The following is a 27,030-nucleotide window of genomic DNA, read 5'->3' as shown; positions in this document are numbered from 1 at the left end:
GACCCGCGTAGTTCGCCCAACATAAACTAAACTTGTAAACAAGACTCCTTTCTTTTGTTTTTCAAATAAATCAAACTAAAAAAGACAATTTTTTTTTCCATTTTTTCAAAATTTCGGCAGGGTTTTGACACTACTTGGACATTGGTTTTATTTTTCTAAAAATAAGCAGTTATCTCCCTACAGTGCTATTTTTCTTTTCTTTTATTTTTTTCACAATTTTTCAAAAAATTTACGATTTCAGAAGCCGGTCAACATGTAGATCTGAAGCAAATAAATGTGCAAAACAAACAGGATGCAACAGGATGGTCTTTTTTCATTTCAGGTTGCTTGTCCTAGACGGACCCAAACCCTGTGTTGAATCCCCTAAGTCAAATGCAACATGATGCAAATAAACGTTCCTACTAGGGATCCGACATGAAGTCAAGTTATTCTAGGTTCAACCTGGATATATGTTCTAGACAGTGTACCCGAGCGGACAACTCGAGTTGAGGAAGAAGCTCCTTTCCGGGAACCAAAAGGCCAGCCGGCTTAGAAACTTTCCGAGCCTCTTTTATTTCAGGGTATGACACTAACAGAATAGGGAGTCTCAACCAGTAAGCACATCCCCGGAGGTGAGAAGAGAAGGGTTTCGGCACAGTTTATATGTAGTTCAGATAATATAAAAGCGGTAAAAGCAGCATTTAGCACATTAGGCCCAAACATGTAACAAAATCAGATAAAGCCAAATATAACAATTTATCTAAGCTTGAATTCTGAACCCTGAACCAGAGATTCTGTGTTCGATCCCCAGCAGAGTCGTCAGAGCTGTCACACCTCCTTTTTCGCCCGCGCCGCTTCAAAGGGACGCCGAAGGGAGTTTTTCCAATTAAAGGACAATCAAAACGAGATTTATTTATTTATTTCAAAGTCGCCACTTGGGAGATTTATGGTGTCCCAAGTCACCGGTTGAATCCCGAATCGAGGAAAAGAATGACTCTGTTTAACAGTCTGTGCACCAGAAATCCGGATAAGGAATTCTGTTAACCCGGGAGAAGGTGTTAGGCATTCCCGAGTTCCGTGGTTCTAGCACGGTCGCTCAACTGTCATAATCGGCTTGATTATCTGATTTTATACAATTATGAACCTACGTGCAAATTTTAACTGTTTACCGCTTTGTTATTATTTATTCAAAGAATTGCAACGTCGTGAGAATGCATCTCGAATTGCGCCACATAAATGTACCCGCAATTTTTGATACGTTCCGACTTCGTTGAGATTTGGATTTGGGTCACATAAATGTGCACCCGAGTTTAGGAAAATAACATTATTAAATACGCGCCTAATGACTAACGCGTTGTTATTTTGAGAAAAGCCGTAAAGTTCGCTATGCGGCCTGTCTCGAAATCTAAGCATTCGAAATAACTATCCGTTGAGGGTCCCGCAATTTGTGTATTCTTGTTTGTCGAGGCTCATATCGTTTATTTTAAAAGAATAATCCTAAAGTGACTACATTTTTTCTATTTTAAGTTCGTCTCTAGAAAAAGAGAAAAATTCTAATTAATTACATGCTTGAAAAGGCCGCTACTTATTTATCGGATTAAGACAAATGCAAACTGAAAACTGCAATCGAGACAAAGGGAGATGTTTCATGCCTTATTCTATAATTGAATATTACTAAAATTGAAATTATAAATAGAATACGGAATTTACAAATAATATTACCAAAATAAACTAATTATCCTCTAACTAATTTAAATCCACATTGTTAGATGAATTGAACCGTTGGAATTAATTGTTTATAACTATTTGAAACTGGAATTAACCTTAATCACTAATGCTTATTCGAAAGTTTGTTAAACTTAATCGTTAACTCGTCTTGTTTGAACTCAACTCATGCCTATTGGATTAATGATCTTAGCAATTACTACTACGATCCTAACTTAAAATATAGTGGGCCTACTGATTATACGAAATTACTGACCATTTTTGATTCTGCCTAATATTTACAGATCTCCATTACTAACATGATTAAAAATTCACAAGCTTTGACTCATTTCTATTCCGGTTTGCATGAATTCAGAGTTATACTTCTTAAATCAAAATAATCTCCAATAATGGCTATCTATCAATTCATGTACCCATAGGCATATAGAAAACAGTTCAAACTACTTAGAATAGTTCTAAGCATAGTCCAATTTTCAGTATAGTTGTACAATGTAAATACATGTTTAAGATGAGCATAAACATATACAATATTTCCTAATGTACATTCTAATACATTAATTGAATACACTTTAATAGGCAATCTGTTAAGCCTTTTAATTCAGCATTTTTGCAGTTTGAAGTCACATCAGTACTAATCTCAGAAATGTGTACCTGGAAAGGGACCACAAGGAAAAGGAAGAAAAGGATCAGCAGGAGTAGTAGCAACAACACAGCAACAACAACAGTAACGGAAACAGAACAGCCCAGTAACAATGTTTAATAAAACTAGCAGAATTCCAGCAACACCCCAATGAAACAATAACAAATAACCAACCAAACTCAAGGAACAAACCAAATGAAAGCCCAGAAACACCAACAACAATCAACGGGCAGAAACAAAGTGAACCAGAAATGCAATAGGACAATCGATTTCTGACTCTCTGTCTTTCAGACTCTTAAGGAAAGAAACTCAGAACTTCAATTCAAAAAACCCAACATTAATTTTGATTTTCAGTAGTCAAAGCAAGACCTCACTCTTTCAGTTTTTATTTCTTAAGTTACTCACCTTTTTTTTAAAACTTAAATTGAAAGACCAGTTAATGTTTTACCCTGCAAAATCTCCTCCCTTAACTTGTGTCAACCCCCTTATTTATAGCCAAACTTGAAGCACTCAAATTAATTCTCACCATCTTCTACCCATCACCCTTTTGAATCCCATTACTTAATGTTTTGTCCCCCACTATATTAGACAAATATTAATTCCCACTAACACATATTTTTTCTTTATTTAATTCTCTTATTCCCCACTACCGCATGTTTTGTCCCCCACTATATTAAACAAATATATTAATTCCCACTACCACTTGTCTTGTCCCCCCCCCCCCCATGTATTAAAAAATGTATTAATTTAATATTATTAGTACTTAGTGGATAGAACACTCAAAGTAATCATTTTTTTAAAATTTAAAATCCCGAAAATGCCCCTGAAACTACTGAAATTACCATTCTAACCCCCATCCCTTTCAATCTGTACCAAAAATCATATCAGCTATAACCAATTCACCTAATCAGCGATCCAATTACATCAGCTATAACCAATTCCTAATCAAAATTTCATCAACAAATTTAAGCTAGAAACTCAGATTATGTCAAATATCATCAAAACAAAGACTAAGGATTCAGGGAACCAAACCATATGATGAACAATAAAGAAACAACTGAAATCATTTTGACTGAACAACATTTTTAACAACAAACATACTTTCAGATTCAATAACAGTAACAAATTGAACATAACAAACAAGTAGATTCAAATCACTAAACTCAATAATCAATTGAACTTCAAATTAAATCTAACAACATTACAACCAAGATAAAGGATTCAAGTGATTAAACTAACACACTTCTATATTAAAACTAAACAAGAACAAATGAATAAAAACAAACTGAAGAAATAATCAAGAAATGATAAACAACGAACAAGAAAAGAATCAAACATATACTCATTTCAGATCTGAGAATATCAAACAAAATACGGAAAGAAATGAAACTTAAACCAACTAACCGGATCGGAACAACGACGAACTCGAACGGAAACAAATCTGCCCGGAAACTTTGAAACCAAAATAACTCAAATCTGCCCGGAAATTTTTTGTATGTTTTCCGGTTGATTTCAGGCGATGAAGCTGGACGACGAAGACAACCACGAAAACCACTGAAAACGACCGAACGGTCAGTGGTTTCCGGCGTGGATGGGAGACGAGGCAGCGTGAGGTTGCTGTGCGTCGTGAGACGAAGCATCAACACTGTCAAAGAAGCTGCAGCAACAGCTATTCGTCTGGTGGGGGTCGTTGGCAGTGTGGTCGACGGACTGTTGTGCGTCGTTTAACGATGGTTAGCGACGAACTGCTCAGCTACTGGTGGGCGACGAGGCAGCGTAAGGCTGGACGGAAATGGTGTTTGCGAGGCTGTGCGATGGGCTGAAGAAGGAAGCAGCTGCGTTTGGTGTTCGATGAATGACGAAGCAGCTATGGTTGTTTGGACGTGAGGGAGGCATCGTACTGGTTTTTCCGGCGACTGGAGGGGTCGTTTGGACGTGAGGCTAGACAGAAATGGAGAATGGACGGGGAGGGGGGCTGGACAGTGGTGAACGGAGGGGGGCTGTGGGTTTTCGTGGTTGAAGATGAAGGGAGAAGGGGCGGGCAGCCATGGGAGGTGATGGTGGAGGGGAAGAGGGGTGGTTTGGAGAAGATGAAGAGGAGAGGGGGCGGGTGGTTTTAGGTTTAGGTTTTTTTCAAAAATGAAAAATGGAAGAAAGGGGGGGTGTTTGTTTGGGTTATGGGGCGGACCGGGTCGGGTCGACCCGGTGGGGTTTTTTGGGTTGGATAAGGGGTTATTTGGTTTTGGGCTTGTGGTTTAGAATTGAAGAAAAGGCCCAATCCGATTTTCTTCTTCTTTTATTGCTTCTTTTTTCTTCTTTTATTTTTTCTTAAACTAAAACTAAATTCTAAAAATCCTAAATTATCCTATATAACTAAATTAATTTATAAAAGTGTTAATTAATTATTAATAACAATTAACACATAATTAAATAGCAATTACTGTAAAATCACACAATTTGGACATTAAATGCTAAAAATGCAACGTACATCATTTTTTTATGATTTTTTTTGTTCTTGTAAAAACAAACTTAATTGCTCCTAATTGTAGAATTAAATCCTAAATGCAAATGCGACATATTTTTGTATTTTTTATTAATTTAACAAATAAACATGCATGGACAAATACAAATAATTATCACAAAAATGCCACAAAATCCTCAAAAATTGCACACAAAAGGAAAATTATTTTATTTTGAATTTTCTGGGAGTAATTCTCACATAGGGCAAAAATCACGTGCTTACATGTGGCATGTACCTGATTTACGGATGAACTTGATCTCGGGAATTGCTTTAGACCGAGATGAATACGAGAACTATTTTGCAAATCAAAAGTGGAGACTCACTAAGGGATCATTGGTGTTTGCAAAGGGAGTTGCTCGTGGCACATTGTATAGGACACATGCAGAAATATGCAAAGGTGAATTGAACTCGGCATAAGATGAGATTTCTGTAGATTTGTGGCACAGAAGAATGGGTCATATGAGCGAGAAGGGATTGCAGATTCTTGCCAAGAAATCACTCATTTCTTATGCCAAAGGTACAATGGTAAAACCTTGTGACTACTATTTATTTGGTAAGCAGCATAGATCTCATATCAGACATCATCTGAAAGAAAATTGAATATACTTGATTTAGTATATTCTGATGTTTGTGGCCCAATGGAAATTGAATCAATGGACGGTAACAAATATTTTGTCACTTTTATTGATGATGCTTCACGAAAATTATGGGTTTATATTTTGAAAACCAAAGATTAGGTGTTTCAAGTTTTCTAGAAGTTTCATGCTCTAGTAGAAAGGGAGACGGGTCGAAAGCTAAAGCGTCTCCGAAGTGACAATGGAGGTGAGTACACTTCAAGGGAATTTGAAGAGTATTGTTCAAGTCATGGGATCAGACATGAAAAGACAATTCCTGGAACCCCATAGCACAATGGCGTAACCGAGAGGATGAACCGCACCATTGTGGAGAAGGTGAGAAGCATGCTCAGAATGGCTAAGCTGCCTAAGTCATTTTGGGGTGAAGCAGTTCAGACAGCCTGTTGCTTGATCAATAGGAGTCCATCAGTTCCGTTGGCGTTTGAAATCCCATAGAGAGTTTGGACCAACAAGGAGGTGTCCTACTCGTATCTGAAGGTGTTCGGTTGTAGAGCTTTTGCACATGTACCAAAAGAACTGAGAACAAAGCTGGATGATAAATCTGTTCCCTGCATATTTATCGGATATGGAGATGAAGAGTTCGGGCACAGATTGTGGGATCCTGTAAGAAGAAGGTCATCAGAAACAGAGATGTAGTCTTCCGAGAAAGTGAAGTTGGAACTGCTGATGATATGTCAGAAAAGGCGAAGAATGGTATAATTCCTAACCTTGTTACTATTCCTTCTACTTCTAATAACCCATAAGTGCATAAAGTACGACCGACGAGGTTGTCGAGCATGGGGAGCAACCTGGTGAGGTTATTGAGCAGGGGGAGAAACTTGATGAAGGTGTCGAGGAAGTGGAGCACCCCACTCAGGAAGAAGAACAACCTCAACCTCTGAGAAGATCAGAGAGGCCAAGGGTAGAGTCATGCAGGTACCCTTCCACAGAGTATGTCCTCATCAATGACAGGGGGAGCCAGAAAGTCTTAAAGAGGTACTGTCCCATCCAGAAAAGAACCAATGGATGAAAGCCATGCAAGAAGAGATGGAATCTCTACAGAAAAATGGCACGTACAAGCTGGTTGAACTTCCAAAGGGTAAAAGACCACTCAAATGCAAATGGGTCTTTAAACTCAAAAAATATGGAAATGACAAGCTGGTCAAATACAAAGCTCGATTGGTGGTTAAAGGCTTCGAACAGAAGAAAGGTATTGATTTTGACGAAATTTTCTCACCTGTTGTCAAAATGACTTCTATTCGAACAATTTTGAGCTTAACATCTAGCCTAGATCTTGAAGTGGAGAAATTGGATGTAAACACTGCATTTCTTCATGGAGATTTGGAAGAGGGGATTTACATGGAGCAGCCAGAAGGATTTTAAGTAGCTGGAAAGAAACACATGGTGTGCAAATTGAATAAGAGCCTGTATGGATTGAAGCAGGCACCAAGGCAGTTGTATATGAAGTTTGACTAATTTATGAAAAGTCAAACATACCTAAAGACCTATTCTGATCCATGTGTATACTTCAAAAGATTTTCTGAGAATAACTTTATTATATTGTTGTTGTATGTGGATGACATGTTAATTGTAGGAAAAGACAAGGGGTAGATCGCAAAGTTGAAGAGAGATTTGTCCAAGTCATTTGATATGAAGGACTTGGGCCCATCACAACAAATTCTAGGGATGAAGATAGTTCGAGAGAGAACAAGTAGAAAGTTGTGGCTATCTCAGGAGAAGTAAATTGAACGTGTACTAGAACGCTTCAACATGAAGAATGCTAAGCCAGTCAGCACACCTCTTGTTAGTCATCTAAAGTTGAGCAAAACAATGTGTCTTACAACAGAGGAGGAGAAAGGGAGCATGGCTAGAGTTCCTTATTCTTCAACAGTCGGAAGCTTGATGTATGCAATGGTATGCACTAGACCTGACATTGCTCACGCATTTGGTGTTGTCAGCAGGTTTCTTGAAAATCCCGGAAAAGAACATTGGGAAGCAGTCAAGTAGATACTTAGGTACCTGAGAGGTACCACGAGAGATTGTCTGTGCTTTGGAGGATCTGATCCAATCTTGAAAGGCTATACAGATGCTGATATGGCAGGTGACATTGATAATAGAAAATCCACTACTGGATATTTGTTTACTTTTTCAGGGGGAGCTATATCATGGACCTCGAGGTTGCACTCTCTATAACTGAAGCGGAGTATATTGCCGCTACCGAAGCTGGCAAGGAGATGATATGGTTGAAACGATTTCTTCAAGAGCTGAAATTGCATCAAAAGGAGTATGACATCTATTGTGACAGTCAAAGTGCAATAGACTTGAGCAAGAACTCCATGTATCATGCAAGAACAAAACATATAGATGTGAGATATCATTGGATTCGTGAGCAGGTGGAGAACGAATCTTTACAGGTCAAAAAGATTCACACGAGTGATAATCATGCGGATATGCTAACCAAGGTAGTACCAAGAGACAAGTTAGAGCTTTGCAAAGAACTTGTCAGCATGCACTCAAACTAGAAACTCCGGTGTTATCCCCTTCAGGTGAATGAGACTGGAGGGGGAGATTTGTGGTGTCCATCCCATTAATTAAGGAAGACTTTTCTTCCTTGTTAGTTGTTTTCAAAGTTGGCAGCCATCATCTCTTTTGCATTTGTCAAATTCGGCAGGCGTGCAGAAGGAAATGTCAAATGAAGTAGGCGAGGCTCTGCCTATAAAAGGAGAGCTTCGGCCCTCATTTTTATACACCAACAAAAGAGAGAAAGAAAGAGTGAGGTTTCACAGATAAGGTATAAGAAAATAGTCTGTGAAGAAAATAGAGAGTGAACGATATTGTAGTGAGGTGAAAATATCAAAAGAGGGTTATTTATTTTGAGTGTTGTAGCGGTCTTTGGAGTATTTTACTCGGACCTACAAAGTGTAAAATTTCTTACTATAGTGATATCAGTTGCTCGTCTCGGGGCCGTGGTTTTTCCCCTTATTCAAAAGGGTTTTCCACGTAAAAATCTTGGTGTCGTTGTCACTCTTTTATTGTATCTCGGTGCTACATTATCATTTCGCTTTTAGTATTGTGAATATTATTTTTGTAGGGGTTTATTCCCAACAATTTCATCAGCATATTATACGTGCAGGTATGTATGTGATATATGAATAGCATGGATTAGATTGAGTTATCTAGTAAATTTATTATAAAAATATTAGGTTACTTCAGTAATTTCATTGAATTAAATTCATATTCTTTAAGTTAAAAGGTGAATAAAAAAATCAACGTACATTCGTAAGACGGTTTTAATATGTAGTCCTCGTTTACAGTTTTGTAAAGTTTTCAAATGAGCTTATAAGGGTCTCAAGTTATTCGACCAATTACCTTAAAATTAAAATTTTAGATTTATATCTTAGATTCTTTCTTCATATTAGAGGGTTTTAATATGTAGTTCTTCTTTACAGTACCGTAACGGTTTTCAAATGACCTTAAAAGGGTCAAATAACATCTTATTATTCTTGGATTTAATGCTTAGATTCTTTCTTAAGGTATCAGTGCCTAGTTTTTACAAACCTTATTCTCCACGGTCAAGTTGTCTCCGTGTGACTTATAGCTTGCGGGTTCGAGCCTTGAAATCAGCCACGGATGCTTGCATCAGGGTAGGCTGCCTACATCACACTCCCTTGGGCTGTGGCGTCCCTTCCCCTTCCCCGGATCCTGTGTGAACGCGGGATACTTTGTGCACCGGGCTGTATGGCATTCTCAAACTCATATTTTTTTTTTATTAAATTCCATTTTTTAGTTTCAAAAATGTAACTTACCCGTGCTTGATGATGCAAACTTATGTAATTGTCCCACATAGATTATGTTAAAAGTCTTCCAAATGAGTTACATAATGTCTTGTATTACTGCTTAACGTTGTTGCTTTAAAACTTAAATTGAATGTTGAAATACTTTCACAAAAAGGATCTATGGTGTTTTAACTAAATAATAATTAACTCTACGCGTCAAATAATATTTTGAAATTGGTAGGGTCATTAGCCAAAAAGATAGTGAGTAGCAAGTTGTTGAAAGATCCTCTTGTAGGCATAATTAAGGAACACTAACAAAAATGGATAGGAACATCAAAAATAACACCAAGTGGGCCATATATATAAGACCAAAAGTCTCTTGATAAAATTGAGTGTCAATTCAAGAAACAACTCAATTTTTGAGTGACCCACGTCGGCAAAACCCTCTCTAAAATATGATTGGGTACATAAAATCTAATGGATGTTGCCAATTCATCAACTGAATGATTATGTAATAAAACTTAGAAACTAATTTTTATATATTAAAAAAATTAAAGTTCTTCTCTTTTTTCTTTATTAGGAAAGGGATGTATGCTGAAATGGAAATGTTTTTTAGGCAGATGCATTGCATTGGACAAGTTTAAGGGGTAGGCCATAGGGGAATGGGGCAAACCAATATGTGGGGATTCTCCAAAATATTTCACTAAATTATAAGAGCTAGTGAAACTTCATAGCTACTTTTAATTTGTTTGTTCTTCCCACTCAAACATCAATATCTTTTTCAGTTTGACTCTCTTTTGACCAAAATTTTGCCTTGTTTTGTTGGAGTATGCATGAACAAGGAGGGAGAAAAGGAACTGTTTGGGGTCCTACATAACTTAACAAATTGGATAACCTTGTGTTCTTGAAGTAGATTTAAGCCTCACATCCCCCTCCCAGGGGTGAAGCTACGACATTTCAAGGGTGGTCAACTGACCGTCCTTTGTCGAAAAATTACATTGTGTATATATAAAATATTAGATTTTAGAGGTATATAACATATATTGAACATCCATTATCGAGAAACTTTTTTCAAATTTGAACACCCTTAGAGAAATTCCTGGATTCGCCACCCCTCCCCTCTCTTATGCACATGGTAATATCCTAGTTGGTAATTAGTTGGAAAAAAGTTGGGACAGGTAGCAAAGTAAAGAGATCATGCTATATGGGGCAAATTCGAGTATCCTTAGCACAGTGTTTCATAATAAAACACTTGAAAAATAGGGGGAAGGAGAGGATAATTCTCAGGTTATAAATTATAATATATATATTTGCATTTGCCCGTTAGCATCACTAGTCCCACTAGTCACTACTACTATTGGTAAAGCAGCTAAAATTAAGGCACTAAAGATTCTGATAGTTGCATTTTGTATTTTTCTTTTGGCTCTTGTAAGTTTGTATATTAAGACTCAATATAAAGAAAATTGAGCTAGAGCCTAGAGGGCGTCATATACGGCCACCCATTCGCTCAACTGGCCAAAAGAAGCAAACAGCAAGTCTTATTACAAAAGTTTATTTCTATACTAGAAATCTACTCTCTCCATTCACTTTTCTAAAAATAAATTTTTATTTTTACTTGTTACTTTTAGCATATCAAAAGAAGATAATTTTCTTTTTCCTGTTATACCCACAATATTAATTACTTATTTCAAATCATTTTTTCAAATTCATTAAACATATGCATCAATTAATATGAGTATCATGATAAATGTCATGGGCTGCTTTCCAGACATGCCCCATGACCCCTTGGCCGCGCCCCATGGCGGCCTAGCAAGCCTCACAATGCCTAGCGCCATGGTCGGCCCCGTGGTCTTGGCTGCGCCAAGTGACAAGCGCGCATGTGCCTCTGTCGCCCCACCGATGCCTCTCGCCAGCGCCCAAGGGCTGGCCAATGACAACAGCGCCGCGCGCCCTGACAATGCCGCGCGCGCTGATCCTGATGCCTCGCCAGCGCCCAGCTGCAGGCCCATTCCAGCAGCGCCTCGCGCACAGACCCTGATGCCAAGCACCAGTGCCCAGCCTCAGGCCAGCACATCAAGTGTCGCGCGCGCCCACAGCAACGCGCGCGCAGATCCTGACCCGCAAGACAAAGTTGCTGCCATCGGACTTAGTTTTACCTTGTAATAATCTAAGTCCTTTTCATTGTAATCATAGACTAGTTTTCATCATTTTCATTTCAGTGTGCTTCTACAGCTTTATTAGGGCTAGTCTTGTAATGTTGGTTTATTTTTTTTAAGCATTATTAAGGGGGACCAAACAATCAAACATTTTCAAGCAAGCATTTTCTGGTGTCTCTCCCCCTCGACACCGCATCATTGTAATCAGCATTTTCATTCATCAATAAAATCATCATCATCATTCAAAACCCAATTCTCTCTCAGCTTCCGCAATTTGCTCACGACATTGGTTTTCCCGCACGGCACTGACAATCTAGTCTAGCGTGCGGCGAGGACCTCATTGGCGGACAACAACCGCACTGACATCGGTTGCTTAGCCTTACGTTGCCCTTCTAAAGATCATCAGGAAGGCGTTGCGTAACATAAATTATGCACTTCATTTATTGTTTCTTAAGGGGAGTGCAAAATCCATAATGGACAAGTAAAAAGTGAACGGATGGAGTGGTAAACTATTAATCGAACTGCTTAATAGTTAATACTCACTGTTATCATTAGTGGAAATTAATTGGTGGTGTTGCATCTATTCCAATTAATTTTTAGGTTTTCAACAAGGCCATTTATTTCACATAATTAACTGGAATAAATAATCAATTTTACATGAGCAGTTGCTATGAGATTATTGGATTTTAAAATGGTTATATTACGTTTTGAATCGTGTCCTCTTTATCATCTGAACCAGGGAACATTTTCTATTACGCTTATGTTTATGGTTTGCTTGGAACATTAGGTAGCTGCAAAGTCAGTAAAAAGAATCTGTAGCGACTGATAGCATGAATTATAAACATGATAATTCATAAACAACTACGTCTTAGTTTCAAATCGAACCTGATGCTCAACTAAATTGTATAGTTTCAAATTGAACCTGATGCTCAACTAAATTGTATTTATTGTGGTAACAACCCGAAGATTTGGCCAAACATAAAACAATTTCACCAAATTTGATAGAAAGATGAACTTAATTTGTTGCTAAATTACTCGGTAAAGATGTTTAGCAATCGAAATCAAAACTATAATCTAATAATATAGCATATTCAATAATCTAAAAATGCAAGAATATTTAGGTTGCGACCCTTCATTTTGTTATCAAATTTGGTTGAGAGCTGGGATGTCGGAATAGAAGAGCCAATAAAGCAGCAACATTGCTGCCTTCTGTAGCTGCCCTTTTAAACAATTGCTGGTTTCTAACAAGTGCTGGCCGGAAGTTGACCAGGGGATAGCACTGGCTACTGAAAATTTCCTCTCTTTAAAGGTATACAATGTTCAAGCCACGAGACTGAGCAAAATCTTAATAAGAAGCATTTGCATATTCAAATCTTCTCGACGATTAGGAGACATGACATGACGGAGGGGCTTAATACACTTTCATAGTCTCGTGTTTAATAGAGTTCCATGCATAGTGGTTGTAGATATACTACAATGACAGGCACAAGAAGAGGGGAGGGATGGCATAAGATAAAATATAGAGAACTAGAATTCGATTTGTGCAGCTAAGAGTTCCTCAAACGACAAGCAGGCAGAAATTTATAAGTTGTAGGCTACGTAGCATAAATACAGGCAAACCTAAAAACGCCTGAAAACAATCAACATTAATGAGGGGAAAAAAAGAGCGAAACTATAAAGGATTGAAACATAAACTTAGGAGAATCCTGTCTGTAAAAAAAGCAAAATAAATAGCATAGTCAATTAGCTGGACCCAATATTTCCACCCCCGTTGCAATTGTTCTTTGACAGAACTTGGTTCTCATTGACGGAGCACTTGCTGCAACTGAAGCACTTGATTTCTTTGCTCTGGAGGTAGCATGTTAATCTGTTCTGGCGTCAGGCTCCTTACTTGCTGAAGAAGCGCATTCTCCATCTCAGGACTCAGCTGCACATCGACAAAATAAACCTTTTGAGTCTCAAACTGAAGGTAAAACTAATGATTAGTTTTTAACCTAACCAAGTGAAAAATAAAGCTGTGGATATTACTGCTGGGGGCCTAGGAGGCTGATTGCCGGCACCCATCTGGCCAGGGATCAGTGGTGGTCCTGGAAACTGTATTCCTGGTGTATTCTCTGGTCGACCAGGAATCCACGCAGATCCTCTATCTGCTTGTGTGAAACTCCCAACTTGATTGAAGTCTGTCCGCAATTGTGAACCTCCCATCTGTATACACTCACATACAAGAGCATGTCAAAGCCCATAGATCACAAGTGTTGAACACAAACAAAAAATGTACCTACCAATTCTTTCCCTCTGGAAACATTATACTAATAACTTATCTAGTAGATTGCTATGAAATGCCATGTTACAGAAAAATGCTTTGAAAATGTGTAACTAGCTACAGTTTGTCAAGGTTGATTACAAGATACCACTCTATCCTCCTCGTCTATGCAATACCTAACAGAAAACTGAAACACACAGTCAAAACTTTTTCTTTATCAGGCAGACACAGTCAAACATTGTGGACCCCAGTAGAAAATTTGACAAAATATTCAACTGGTTGCCTTTGAAAGCAAAAATATGCACTAAATACAAGCAAGCAACAGCAAAGAAAACAGGAATAAATTTGTGGAAAGGCAATTTATTAATAAAGCCCTATTAGCTGTCTATGTAACTGCTCTATTATGAAAATAACATTGCTTTTGAACCTTGATTGAAGCTCATCTTACAAAAATAGATATGCTTCGACTTCTCCCATGTTTTAATTGAACCTAGATGCAAGTTATGTAAGTACATCTGAAACACTAGTAATAAGGAATGCAGAGTGTGTGTCTACAGTCCTTAGTAGGGATGGCAATGGGGCGGTGCGGGTGCGGGGCAGTGCGGGTTTAAACTTATGCGGGGCGGGGCGGGGCGGGGCGGGTTAAAATAATTCTTTTTAAAATTCATAGCGGGGCGGGGCGGGTTGCGGGTTTGTGATTAAGCTGCTGCAGGTTTATGTATTAAGCTGTTGCAGGTTTGTGATGAAATACTAGGTGTAATGTCTTGGTTCATCTGAATGCTTTTGAATTTGAACATCTGTTTGCGCGTGACTTAAATAAAAATTAATCTTTTTCTTCATATTGATATAGTTTAATATACCAAGCAAATTTTGGATTAAAATAACATAAACTACTGCCAGAAGAATCAATCACCAAATTTCAAGTTCTCCCTTATTCACTTTTGTTTTTCATTCCGTTGTCCTAGATTGCTTCCTTTCGTCACTACTCATTTGTAAAATTTAAAGTAACTGCTACTTGAATTTTCTGAAATTTAAGCATACAACTTTAGTGATACCAGATAATTATTAGTTGGCCTGCACAAGAAAATGGACCATTGATGCTAGATTTCTTTTCTTTTTGGTTGGGAAAATGGAAGAGATACTTTTCATTTTACTTCTACTGGGTATTTTTACTACTTGATGTAAAGAGTTTGGACTTTAGATAGTTTTAAAAAAATTTCCTTTTTTTATTTTTATAAATACCTTGAAATATGAATGAGCAGTATTCAACAACACAGTGAAATTGCCATTTGAAATTAGGTACGTACCAACAAAATATAATGAATTTAAAGTTTTTATTTACATTTAAATTTATGAATATATAAATAACAAAGTAGAAAAAAGGAGGGCAAAAGATTATGTGCGGCGGGTTGATGCGGGGCGGGGCGGGTTGAAAATACTAAAAAATGGCATGCGGGGCGGGGCGGGTTGAAATTTTTGCGTGTTGAGCCAAACCCGCCCCGCAACCGCACCACTGCCATCCCTAGTCCTTAGGTAGAATTTGTCTGGTATAGGAACACATTGCATCACAACAAGAAATAAATTTATAAGTCACAAAGTCCAATAATAGCATGGTTTATCCAACCTATCTACACCAGTTATTATTATACTTTGGTCTTCGTAATTATCCTCTGAAAATTCCAAAGGTCTTCAGCAGCCGTCTCCAATTGACAACTCTAAATGCATGAAGATGAACAAAGTAAATACAACAACTACTACCACCACGCCACATTCCCAAGCAAGTCGAGTTAAGTTATTTGAACCTTCCCGTCCATGTTGTTTTATTTAAGTCTGACGGTTTCAACATTAACAAATTTCAGTTTCTTTAGCATTAAAAGTTCTTTATATTTACTAACATAACAAACTTAATCCGACCTAATTGCTATTGCCTATATAGATATTTTTCTTCATTATGCCCTATATTTTCTCTAGGTGTGCATGAACTCCAGGAGATTGCAGGTCCTCTGGGACAACTCTCCTGTATGCGATTTTAGGTATACCTCATTCTTTTTAACACATCCAATCACCATGGTTTCACACCTACATGCCAGTGTAAATGGAGGTTGATGTAGTATATGATCAAACCAATTTTCTTAGAAGTCATCACTTTGTCGCTTAATGTGATAAGCGTTGCGAGGGGTTATTGCTTTGTAGTTGAAGCCACATGCTTAATATCAGCATCATTATATATTAGATGTTGAATATTAGTTATTGTAATTGTGATTTGATTATTATAGTACTAAACTGATACTCCCTCCGTTTCAATTTATGTGAACCTATTTCCTTTTTAGTCCGTGCCAAAAAGAATGACCTCTTTCCCTATTTGGAAACAATTTACCTTTATGCAATGATTTATAGCCACACAAAATATATGTGCTTCATTTTACACCACAAGTTCAAAAGTCTTCTCTTTTCTTAAACTCCGTGCCCAGTCAAATGGGTTCACATAAACTGAAACGGAGGGAGTATATTTTTGGTATTTTTTTCAAAAAAAAAAAATTCACGCTTACTTAAAAAAAGCGTGCACTTCACTTCTTGCTTTTCACTTCAAGTCCCAAAGACCATGTTGCTTTTTTCTTTTTTAAAAACGTTTTTCCCTTGTAAAAACACTGGACTGAACAATCTCAAGTGACTTTTTCTTATTTTATCAACTAAGTGCGTTACCTGCACCTTCGGCATGATCATTTTTAATCCACCTTAACAATTGCAATTTTGTAACACATATCTTGTGGATATTTTAGACTTTAGAGGCCCGATCTTTACTTGCACAATATTATTGCTGGTCTTAACAATCGTTTGATAGAACTTTTTTATTACTTTGGTAGGAATCATTCTATCACATAACACTTCGATAACACTTCTCCAATTTAACAACCTTATTCAGATTCTATGTGTATTAACATCGTCTATCAAACCATTCTCTTAGAACATTCAGCATATATATCCAAATTGTTAGCATTTAGGCACCGCAATCCCGTCTAATTTGACCTCAACTTCATTCTTCTTATGCTAGCCCAATATGCACTACTTTTGGTGGATCCGACACACACCCGATGGCATTTTTGAAGAGACCGAGCAACATAGCTAAAAACTATAGCGGTCCCAAGTACTTCTCCGCAGTCAAGCTTTGTGTTGACACCCTCACTAGTTTCGTCAATTAGCACAATAACCCTCACTAGTTTCGTCAATTAGACAATGTTGTCTGCAAATAGCATAAGTACGGTAAATTGACTATGAACTCAATGCCGATCCCTGGTGTAAACACATAGTTATCGGAAACTTCTTTGTATCTCTTACCATTCTTACGCAAGCGACGAGTCCTTCATACGTATCCTTTATGGCATGAATGTATTAAATATAAGTTCTTTCTTCTTCTTAACCACCAAAGGACTTCTCCGTGCACTTTATTATGGGTTTCTCTAGATTATGAACACCATATGTAGATCTTTCTTCCTCTCCGGATAAATTTTCATCAATCTTCTTAGCAAAAATATAACATATGTTATAAATCTACAAAGTGTAAATTCAAACCGGTTCTTTGTCACTCTTTGCAGTGCACTTAAGTCTACACTATTATCACTCTTTTCTAAAGTTTCATCATATGGCTCATAAGTTTAATGCTATGATAGTTTGCACTATTTTGAAAATCTCCTTTACTCGTGTACATAGCAATCAACATACTCTTTGTCCATAGTTGGGCATCTTACCACTTCGTAGTAAAGCATTAAATAGATTGGTAAGCCATACCACTCCAACCTCTCCAAAACACTACTAAACCTCCATAATGATGCCATTTGGATCACACACTTTTCTAATCCTTATATTTTTCATGTCGTCCTTTGCTTCTGCCGACATAATTCTATGAGTGTAGCTAAAGTTTCTAAAATGCAAAGATGTATAAAGATCTTTAAAAGTAGGCATTATAATATAGACTGAACGCCAATAATTTCCTAGTGGTAATAGATGTCTCTCAATTACATTGATATATGTGTGTGTTGCTGTGTATAAGTTTCCTTTTCAAATTGATTCCAAGGTTCTCACAAAAATATTACTCCCTACATCTCATTTTATGTGACGGTGTTTGACAGGGTACAAAGAGAAAGGAAAAAAACACTTTTAAAAATTATGATCTAAAACAATCCATACACATTTGTATCGCTATAAATCATCTCATTAAGGATATAACCGGAAGTGTAAAGTTAAATTATTTCTAAATATATAAAGATATCATTCTTTTGGGACAAATTAAAAAGGACAATGTGTTGCATACAATTGAAAAGAAGGCGTAATTATTATTGATTTTTTTTGATAAAGCAGTTTTCACAGAAATATTATCATTATGTACTCTATCCATCCCGACTAAAGTAATATAATTAGATTCTGATGATTAAATTGACCTAAGTTTACAATTAGATAATGATGGACAAGCAATAGAGCGTGGTACATGCACTATTGAATATTGTATCAACTGCAACAATATAACTTAATATATGTTGATGTCAAAGAAATATAACTTTGATCATGAGTCAACTCAGGATACTTAATTTTAGATGGAGGACGAAAAAGAAATGATTGAGGGATGCATTTATTGATTAAAAGGGACAAAAGAAATGACTTGGGGATGTAAGTGAAGGTCGGTACTGAAAGAATTTAACTGTCCATTAATTTCATCATCATAACATTAGCAACTTCATCATTTAAAATGTAATGATTTATGCCATATTTTGACCTCTTAAATCCTTTTATTTTTCAAGATCTCCGTAATCTTTGCACTCATCCAACTTCAAATTCCCACATGAATGAATAATAGTCATGAGATCTCTTCCAGTAGCTCATTAGTTCAACGTGTTGCATTTTGTCATATATATCCCACAAGTTAAAAATCTTAAAAATGGAGCAAATTTTGGCAAGGAACCAAGGACTCATCCATGGAAAGAAAGGCCTCTTTCCAGTGGAACTTAAAATGTAGCGCAGGCCCTAATGCTTATGAACAACTTTTATCAGAGAAAGAAATCTAATGATTCAAGCTTACATGACCAAAAACACCAAATGAAAACTAGTTCACTAGTTTCACTAAAGTAGAGCATAAAGACAAGGGCACCTGATATGGCGGCTGGGATGGCAGCTGACTTGGAACTGGTGGCTGCCCAGACATAAAAGAAGGCCCCATGCTTGCTGGAGGCTTCATAGTTGGCTGAATGATGAGAGAAAAAAAAATTGAATGTTGTGTATGAAAAAGGGGAAAACCCTCAGATCAGTATAGGTAGAACAGTCATCCTCTGCTTACATGAAAAGTAGGATGTGAATGGTGTGGCGGAGGCACTCCAGATGGCGGAAAACCAACATTGGACCCCATGTGAGGGTGCATTGGACGGGGGTAGGGTTGCATTGATGGTCTCACTTGTGGTGGCATCTGTGGCTGCATATGCTGGTGTTGGCTACCACTAGTATGCATTGGTTGCTCCAATTGGGAGGATGCAGAAGGCATCTGCATTTGAAAATGAGATGGAAGCTGTGAAGCAGAATGATGAGGAACTGGTGGCATGTTAACAACTTGAGAGGATTGTGGTAAAGAGATTAGCACTGATTGACCACCAATATGTCCTTTTGATTGCCGCACTGACAGCGACGGATGAGACGGTAGGGACTGAGCTTGAAGGTTTGATGACGAAAGAGAAGGAGATGGCGGTGTTGGAACAGATTGATTTTGCTGCTGTTTTCTTGTTTGATCCTGCATACCAATTTTCCCTAGCAATGATGGAGCCGACTGACCATCTGACTTTGTAAGTTGAGACACTGATGGCTGTAGATTTGGTGATCCTGTCGGTTGGATGGCCGGAATCTAAAGATAGAATGGAGTGAGATCTGTAACTACATCAAATCGTATATTTATATGGACAAAGATACTTCACATGTTCAAGATGCTATAACTAACTTACTGCTTGTTGGGGCTGCACCATCCCAAGCATAATTTGTGCCTAATAAACACATCATTAAAGGAACCAAAGTCAGAGAATCAGAAATCAACGGATGAACTCCAAATTTAATGATTTTTAGCTCAAAGATTGAAAGCTAATTAATCTGGGAATCATGTGATGCACTCGCAATAGAAGACTACATCAAAGCCCTAAATTTTCACCCATATCAAAGTAACACACTGTGATTTCTGAGAGAGACAGCAACGGTGAAACTCTCATCCATATTGCACTAACTATGTGATTTATGTTCCTTTTGCAAATAGCAGCTGTCTCTTAATCATGGCATTTGAATATTTCAAAGAGATTTTGTCATGCATCCCAACATGACAATAGATTGGAATGACATCCATGTACTTTTCCAATGTAACCTTTATGAGTAGTGATCATACATATTGGTGACTATAAAACAAGAATTTACAGTTCAAACATATGATGGCATCTCTATTTATCTCTCTCTCTTATTCTTTTATTTTACACTTCTAACAAGAATACTAGAATCTACAGTCTAAAGGCTTAAGCTGTTCGAGAAGGAACACTCTCATTCTTTTATTTAGCGACTTTTAACATATCATATCTCTAAAAGTTTCATACTTTTGTAATTAAAATAACATCTATAGTACGACTATTACTTACATAAATTGAATAACCTTAAAGCCTTAACTTAAGCATTCCATCAGCAGGAAGAAAAAAAAAAGATAACAATACTCAATGCTTTGCCGCAAAATGAGTCAGGTTAGAAGGTTGACTTAGAATATAAAATAAGTGAAACCTGAAATAGTGCTTTGGTCAAGTTAGGGTTTTGAATGAGAATTTGCCTCGCTTGTTGCTGGTTCTGTTCGATTAATCCCTGCATAAAAAAGAAATTAATAAAGCAGTAACAAATTTGAACACAAATTTATCAAGAAGCTCGTGCAAGAGAAAAACAAATAAAGTTAAAGCGAACAAAGAATTAAACTCGATTTCATCTCTAATGTGGACATATATATTCATCACGCCTATACGTAGGAACACATACATATAAATAAATACCTTCATCTGACACATAATGTCGTAAAGCTGTTTTTTGGACATTCCGGCGAAATTCGTTGTTAGGCCATCGGCGGCGACCTGCTCTCCCGCCATTTTGTCCCAATTTCTTCCACCGGAGAAAGGAGGGAAATCAATTCTCAAATTGAGTCAGATTTATTTTGGGCGATTAAAGCCTCACCGTTAGGACCTCCATGGCCCAAACTATGGGCCTGAACAATGACCCGGCAGGACAATTTTTAGTTGGGATTTTTTCACCTTTAGCCCACGCCAAAAATTATTTACATTCGGTAGCCAAAAAAACATATAAAATTTGTATAATTTTTGTATATAACATATAAAATGTATATATATAAAAAAATATACAATATTTATATATTTTTGACTGTTATTTTAAGAACGGTTATACAATATCATTTTCCCCTTTTATTAGTTGCTTCTTGATAGGAAGATTTCTTGATAGGATGATTTGAGGCCACTGTTTATATATTGTCCCCGTTTAAGAAAGTTTTACAAAATAGCCTGTGTTATATAGCTGGAAGAATGAAAATGTAACGCTTGTTTAATTGTTCTTAAATTTTGTTGGGCAGCCAAAACTTCGTATTATTGAATTGGTCACAAGTTTACCGGATGGGGAAATTTTAATAATTTTGTCAATAGTTAACAAGCTTTGTCGTGCGCTTACAATTTAGTATTATCTTCATTCTACCTATCTCGTTAAATTGTTTACAAGTTTTATTGGATATTTAAATTTTATACGTGTTGTTCAACTGTTCATAAGTTTTGTCAGACAAAAATTAGCGTTACATTCGACAATATCTTGGTAATTAACTGTTCATTACTTTGCCTAGACTGTGACTCATTTATGCAACCAGTTTTGCTACCAACCTACGTGAACTTAATTAGTTTTTACAAGTCTTATATTAGTTTTTTATGGCACAAAAAAATCATTCAAAGAAGAAACTCAAATCATCCATTGATCTACTATATATCTTTGTTTCCATGTCTTCGTTGGCTTTTGTTACTTCAGTTTAACCTTGTGAATGATGAGGAGAATAGAGTGGAGATGGAAGTATATTTACGATTTTTTTAAATGATATAAAATTTAAAATAGTGCACTACTAGAAATCAGGTGATTTTCGTCAACGGCTTTCCGACCGAAATCGGTCGAAAATAAGAGTATTTGGTCGCAAAAGTCAACAAAAATTGCCTGCCAACAAAAAAATAAAATTTTCGACTGATTTCGGTCGGAAATTGGTCAAATATTTGGTCATACTTCCATATTATGTACAAAAATAATTATTTATTAAAAATTTACCAAATTTCCGACCAAATTCGGTCTGAAATTAGTCAACTATTTGGTCATATGAACAAGAATAATTATTTTGTTAAACATTTACCAAATTTCCAACCGAATTCGGTCGAAAATTGGTCAATTATTCAGCCTCTGTATATAATGTACAAAAATAATTATTTATTAAAAATTTACCAAATTTTCGATCGAATTCGGTCGAAAATTGGTCAAACTAGTCATACTTCTATATAATATAAAAAATAATTATTTATTAATTTTTTTTCAAATTTCCGACCGAATTCGATCGGAAAGTTTGATATTTCTTGTTTCCTGCCCAAGACAAAAATTATATATATTTAATTAGCCAACCAAAATAATTATAATTCAATATTTCCGATCGAATTCGGTGGATGATCACTTAGAAAATGACTTGGAACATTCTCAATGCATATTAGAAGAAGTTGATATGGAGGAAATAACAATCATAGAAAATGAGGATGAAGAATCACCTAATGAAAATGAAATAAGTGAAGAGGAAGGATTTTTAGATGAGGAAGGATACGTTGACGAAGATGACTAGCATGTCAGTTTTTTCAAGCGTTCTTAACTTATATAGATTTATATTCTCAATTCTAACATTTTCTTTAATTTATGCAGATGGCCGGTAGGGGTCGAGGTAGGTCTAGGAAGGATAAAAGGCCTACTGATCATGATAATGGTGCTACACCCTCGCTTCCTTCCACTCCACACTTGCATCCATCTGCTGCTGATGGTCGACATCAATTTTCTAGGCACAAATCTATTCTACCACATCCATCTGCTCATCATATTACATACCACTCAACCGCCCAACAGTGTTATCACAATTCTCCTCCATAGGGCTATACCCCGCTTCCTCCTAATGATCCTATCAGTAGTTACATGGGTGCATCAAGTCACCAGTCACAGAGCCATGTGGTATGCCCATCATTTGCTCCATTTGCTTCATCTCCAGCTGGATCTCATCCATCTAGATTTCAGACGGCCGGATCACAGCAGTGGTCTGGATTACAGCAGGGGTCTAGATCGGTGTATGGATATGGATCACAGCCATCTTCATCAAGGACCCCGTCTCCCTCTCCACGGAGTTCGTCTCCTAGCATTTCTAGACTTCGTCTTTGGGATAGTAGCACTGAGTCAGACGCCCCCCTTCTGCGCATGCTTCAGATTCATCGGAGGATGATGATTCAGATGATGTGTGTTATGATAATTACCATAAGATGATCATCAAGCCTGAGGGTAATGGGTAAGATTTATTTATTACTTCTTTATTTTGCTGAATTATAATAACTACTCTTGTTTATTTAATGTAATTGCTATGTTGCAGGTTTATTCCTAAATCGGGTTACAAAGATAATCACTGATATTCTTGGCTCGTTGTATTTGACACCCTATCCGACTTGGAGTGACTTTCCAGAGAGTCTCGTACAACAGATGTTCAACCAATTTAAGGTTTTAATACAATTCTTATCTATTTAAGCGTTGTATATATTAATAATATTTTCATCTAACGTTACATACTTTATTTGCAGACTAAGTGTGCCTGGGAGGACCGGTATAACCGTGAAATTTGTAAAAATTGGGAGTACAAATACCGTAAGATACTCTCTGATTCCTTCAGCATCACTCGAAGGGTTAAAAAGAAGCCTTCATGGGTTCTACCGGATGTATGGGTGGATCTGCAGAGGTATTGGACCACCAAAAATTCAAGAAGCAGAGTGAACTGGGAAAGAAGGCCCGAGCATCTGATAAGGGTGACTCTTTGCACTGTCTGGGTTCAAGAAGCATGGGGGATACGAGGAGACAACTGGTAATTCCTTAAAATATTTCGGTCTATTTTTATCGAACTATATTTTTATATCTCCCAGTTTTTCTTTTTCAAATTAATCATAAAATTCGGTCCAATTGACTTTATATCAACATAGTGTTATCAACATTATGGGAACAAAATTTTTGTGACGAAGCAGCAAAATCATATAAAACACTCCATGCATTTTGGTGTCTTATGGATTCTATTTACATATTTCAGTTTTCTGCTATTAATTATAGTAATTAAGATTCAACAATCTTATAAAAAACGTTCCAAAGATTTAATTGAACTTCTCTACGCGTAGCATCTGCTTATATATTATGAAATTGACAGTACTTCTCCTAACAAGTTATAGCTGAAATCTAACAATGCATGAGAAACTGACCGTAATACATTTATCGATTAACCATGTATTTAGCTTAAATATAGGAAGAGTAAAGCTAAGGTGAGACTAGATGGGAAATGCCTAAATGCACAAAAATTTAAATGTCTTGGCTTGTTAGCAGTATGATAGAAGAAGGTTTTACACATAAAATTAAAATAGCTAAATACATTGAAATATAGAAGTGTCACTAGAGTGTCATGTGATAAAAGAATATATAATTGCCAAAGTAAAAAATAAGTTTTATTGAACAGATGTAAGACTAATATTATATGAGAGTGAATGTTTTGGCCTTTAAAATCCAACATATCCGGACAATGAATATTTCGGTCTATTTTTATCGAACTATATTTATATATGTTAATTTCGTTAACACGTTTTATTATATTTGAAGGAAAAAAATTGAGGAGGGAAATGAGTCATGATGAGTTCTTCATGGAGACTCACATTCACAAGAAGAAGGCACCGACAGATCCAACTAGATGGGTCGAGGATCGGGCGGAGACTACACATGTAAGTTTTATAACTACTATAAATGTTTATAATATTATATAGTTAGTAATTTTCTATCTTCTAAATAAAGGGTTGCTACAAGATCAATTTGGAGGAGTACACTCAAAGCTTGCCACCGAATGAGCAAGGCGAGTGACCACCCATTTCAGACGAAGAAGCGGAGAGGATATGGTTGGATATTGTCGGTGGTCCTAAAAAGGAGATAGCATACGACCTTTCAGATAAATCGTTTCAGCACTACAAGGCTGGATTGCAAGGTATAGGGACTTCTGCCTAAGGCGAGACGATTGATAGTTCGACTATATCGTCTATGGAACAGAAGATCGCAAAGCTGACAGTAGAGCTTGAAGAGACCAAGGCTAGAGAAAAGAAGAGATTTGATACCCTTCAAGTTCAGCTAGAAAGAAGTGACGAAAAATTTGATACCCTTCAAGTACATTTAGAGAGGAGGACCGAATAATTTGATCTCCTTCAAGGTCAGCTGGCCAATCTTCTTGCTAGTGGTGCTTTCCCCATTTTCCGGTCTCCTCCTCCTTCCCCACGTGCCGACAATGAAGGTCCTAGGAGTGAAGATGGAGATAATGCTACATAAAAAACTCATTGAATGTTGTGTATTGTTAAACAAAGTTTTGAACTTGTCAATATTTTGTTGTTGGTTATTTGAATGATGATTATATTATTATTATTTTGTTATTGAACATTTTAGTAGTTGTTGTTGTGGTTATTGGTTGTTGTAGTTGTTATTAGTTGTTATTGTTGGTTATTTGTTGTTGTTGTTGTTGGTTATTAGTTGTTATTTTGTTGGGTTTTCAAATTATGGTTGAATGGCAGCAATGTATGCTGCCATTATAGGATGATTGGTTTAAATTGGCAGGTGGTGTAGCTTAAAAGCAGGCATTTTCTGCCTAGTTTTTACCCAGATTTCTGACCGAAATCGGTTGGAAATTAATTTTTTCCCCCAGAAATTCATAATTTCCCACTGAATTTGGTCGGAAATTTGAAAATTATTTTTTTAAAATAATTTTCGTCCGATCTCGGTTGGAATATGAGATTTGACAGTCAACATGTTGAAATTTCCGACCGATTTCGGTTAGAAATTTCCGACCAATTGCAGTCGGCACACGTTTGGGACCATTTTTTTCCCGTCCAATTAAAATCGGTTAGAATTTTGTCGAAAATTATCAATTTTCGACCAATTTCGGTCGGAAATAGCGGACGAAAATCAACTTATTTCTAATAGTGAATTGGCTTAAAATGGGGCATATAATAAAATTCTCTATTCCATTGGTAAAACTACGATTGGAAAAATTAAAGGGCTAAGTGCACCACTAGCCACTTTTAGGGCAGTTGTTAGTTGAAACATAATTTGCATTGCAATGTATTAATGTATTTAAAACATAGCCACAACCTGGCTATTTTGTATGAGTTTAAATTATCAATATAATTTAACATGTAATAGCAAATTAATTACTTACCATGCATTTTACCAAATTATGAGTTACTACATATCGATAGACATAACTTGTAATTACTTGATAATATTTATAATTTCTCATATATAATTGAAGCTCTTTGAGAGTTAACGCCGACTTTTTTCTCATGTTGGAATTATTTACTACTCATCCTTGTTCCTCAAGGTAAATAACTCAAAATTCAATCAAGTGCACCATTCAATCTTTTGCGAGAATGGGTGTCAAAAGACAATATTAGACTAATTTTTAAAAATACGTACATAAAATACCTAGTTTGAAGGAGACACCATGAGTTCACGTGCCCCATAATTGGGGCTATAAATCCGCCCCTGCTACTCCCTCTGTCTCAATTTATGTGTCATATTTTTTTAATTTTTCTAATAAAGAATGTTATATTTTCTTATTTAAAAATAGTTTAACTTTAAACTTCTCATTTTATTCTCAATAAGATGATTATAGCCAAACAAATATCTGTGAATTGCTTAATACTACAAGTTTGAAAGTCTTTCTTGTTCTTTTTTATTTTTAAATTTCGTGCTCAATCAAACACCACCACACAAATTACAACTGCATGCAGATGTGGAACCTTGATATGATTGTGAAAAAAAGATATAAGTACTAGACTAGGGATTTTCCCATGTCAATCAAGGACTAAATAACATAAATTTACCACGTTTTTGACTTATTTTTGTCTCATAGACTTTTACCCTACGGACTTGCTGCAACATATACAGTAAAAATATATCTAAAAGCATTAATTCCATCAAATAGATTGCTATCGGGGAGCACAACTGGAAATAACA

The 27,030-nt window shown here is 36.6% G+C and overlaps 1 protein-coding gene across 2 annotated transcripts; it reads right to left on the bottom strand.

Moving 5' to 3' along the window:
* Nucleotides 1–12,933: 12,933 nt before the first annotated feature.
* Nucleotides 12,934–20,879, bottom strand: LOC107830391 (uncharacterized). 2 transcript variants are annotated; one of them, XM_075240877.1, is made up of 8 exons: nt 20,721–20,879; nt 20,461–20,538; nt 19,653–19,691; nt 19,298–19,555; nt 19,001–19,201; nt 18,815–18,907; nt 13,440–13,616; nt 12,934–13,338 (listed from the first exon to the last, which is right to left on the bottom strand). In XM_075240877.1, the coding sequence occupies exons 1-8, from the start codon at nt 20,811–20,813 to the stop codon at nt 13,213–13,215; spliced, it is 1,065 nt and encodes a 354-aa protein (XP_075096978.1). In that variant the 5' UTR covers nt 20,814–20,879; the 3' UTR covers nt 12,934–13,212. The 2 variants fall into 2 exon arrangements, with proteins under 2 accessions (XP_075096978.1, XP_075096977.1); XM_075240876.1 differs by having other exon boundaries at nt 19,001–19,555.
* Between the last annotated feature and the right edge of the window lie 6,151 nt (nt 20,880–27,030).

The sequence above is a fragment of the Nicotiana tabacum genome, chromosome 20 (assembly GCF_000715075.1).
Source record: "Nicotiana tabacum cultivar K326 chromosome 20, ASM71507v2, whole genome shotgun sequence".
Classification (NCBI taxonomy): domain Eukaryota; kingdom Viridiplantae; phylum Streptophyta; class Magnoliopsida; order Solanales; family Solanaceae; genus Nicotiana; species Nicotiana tabacum.
Note: the sequence above shows the minus strand (reverse complement) of the source record. Positions and strands in the feature narration are given on the sequence as shown.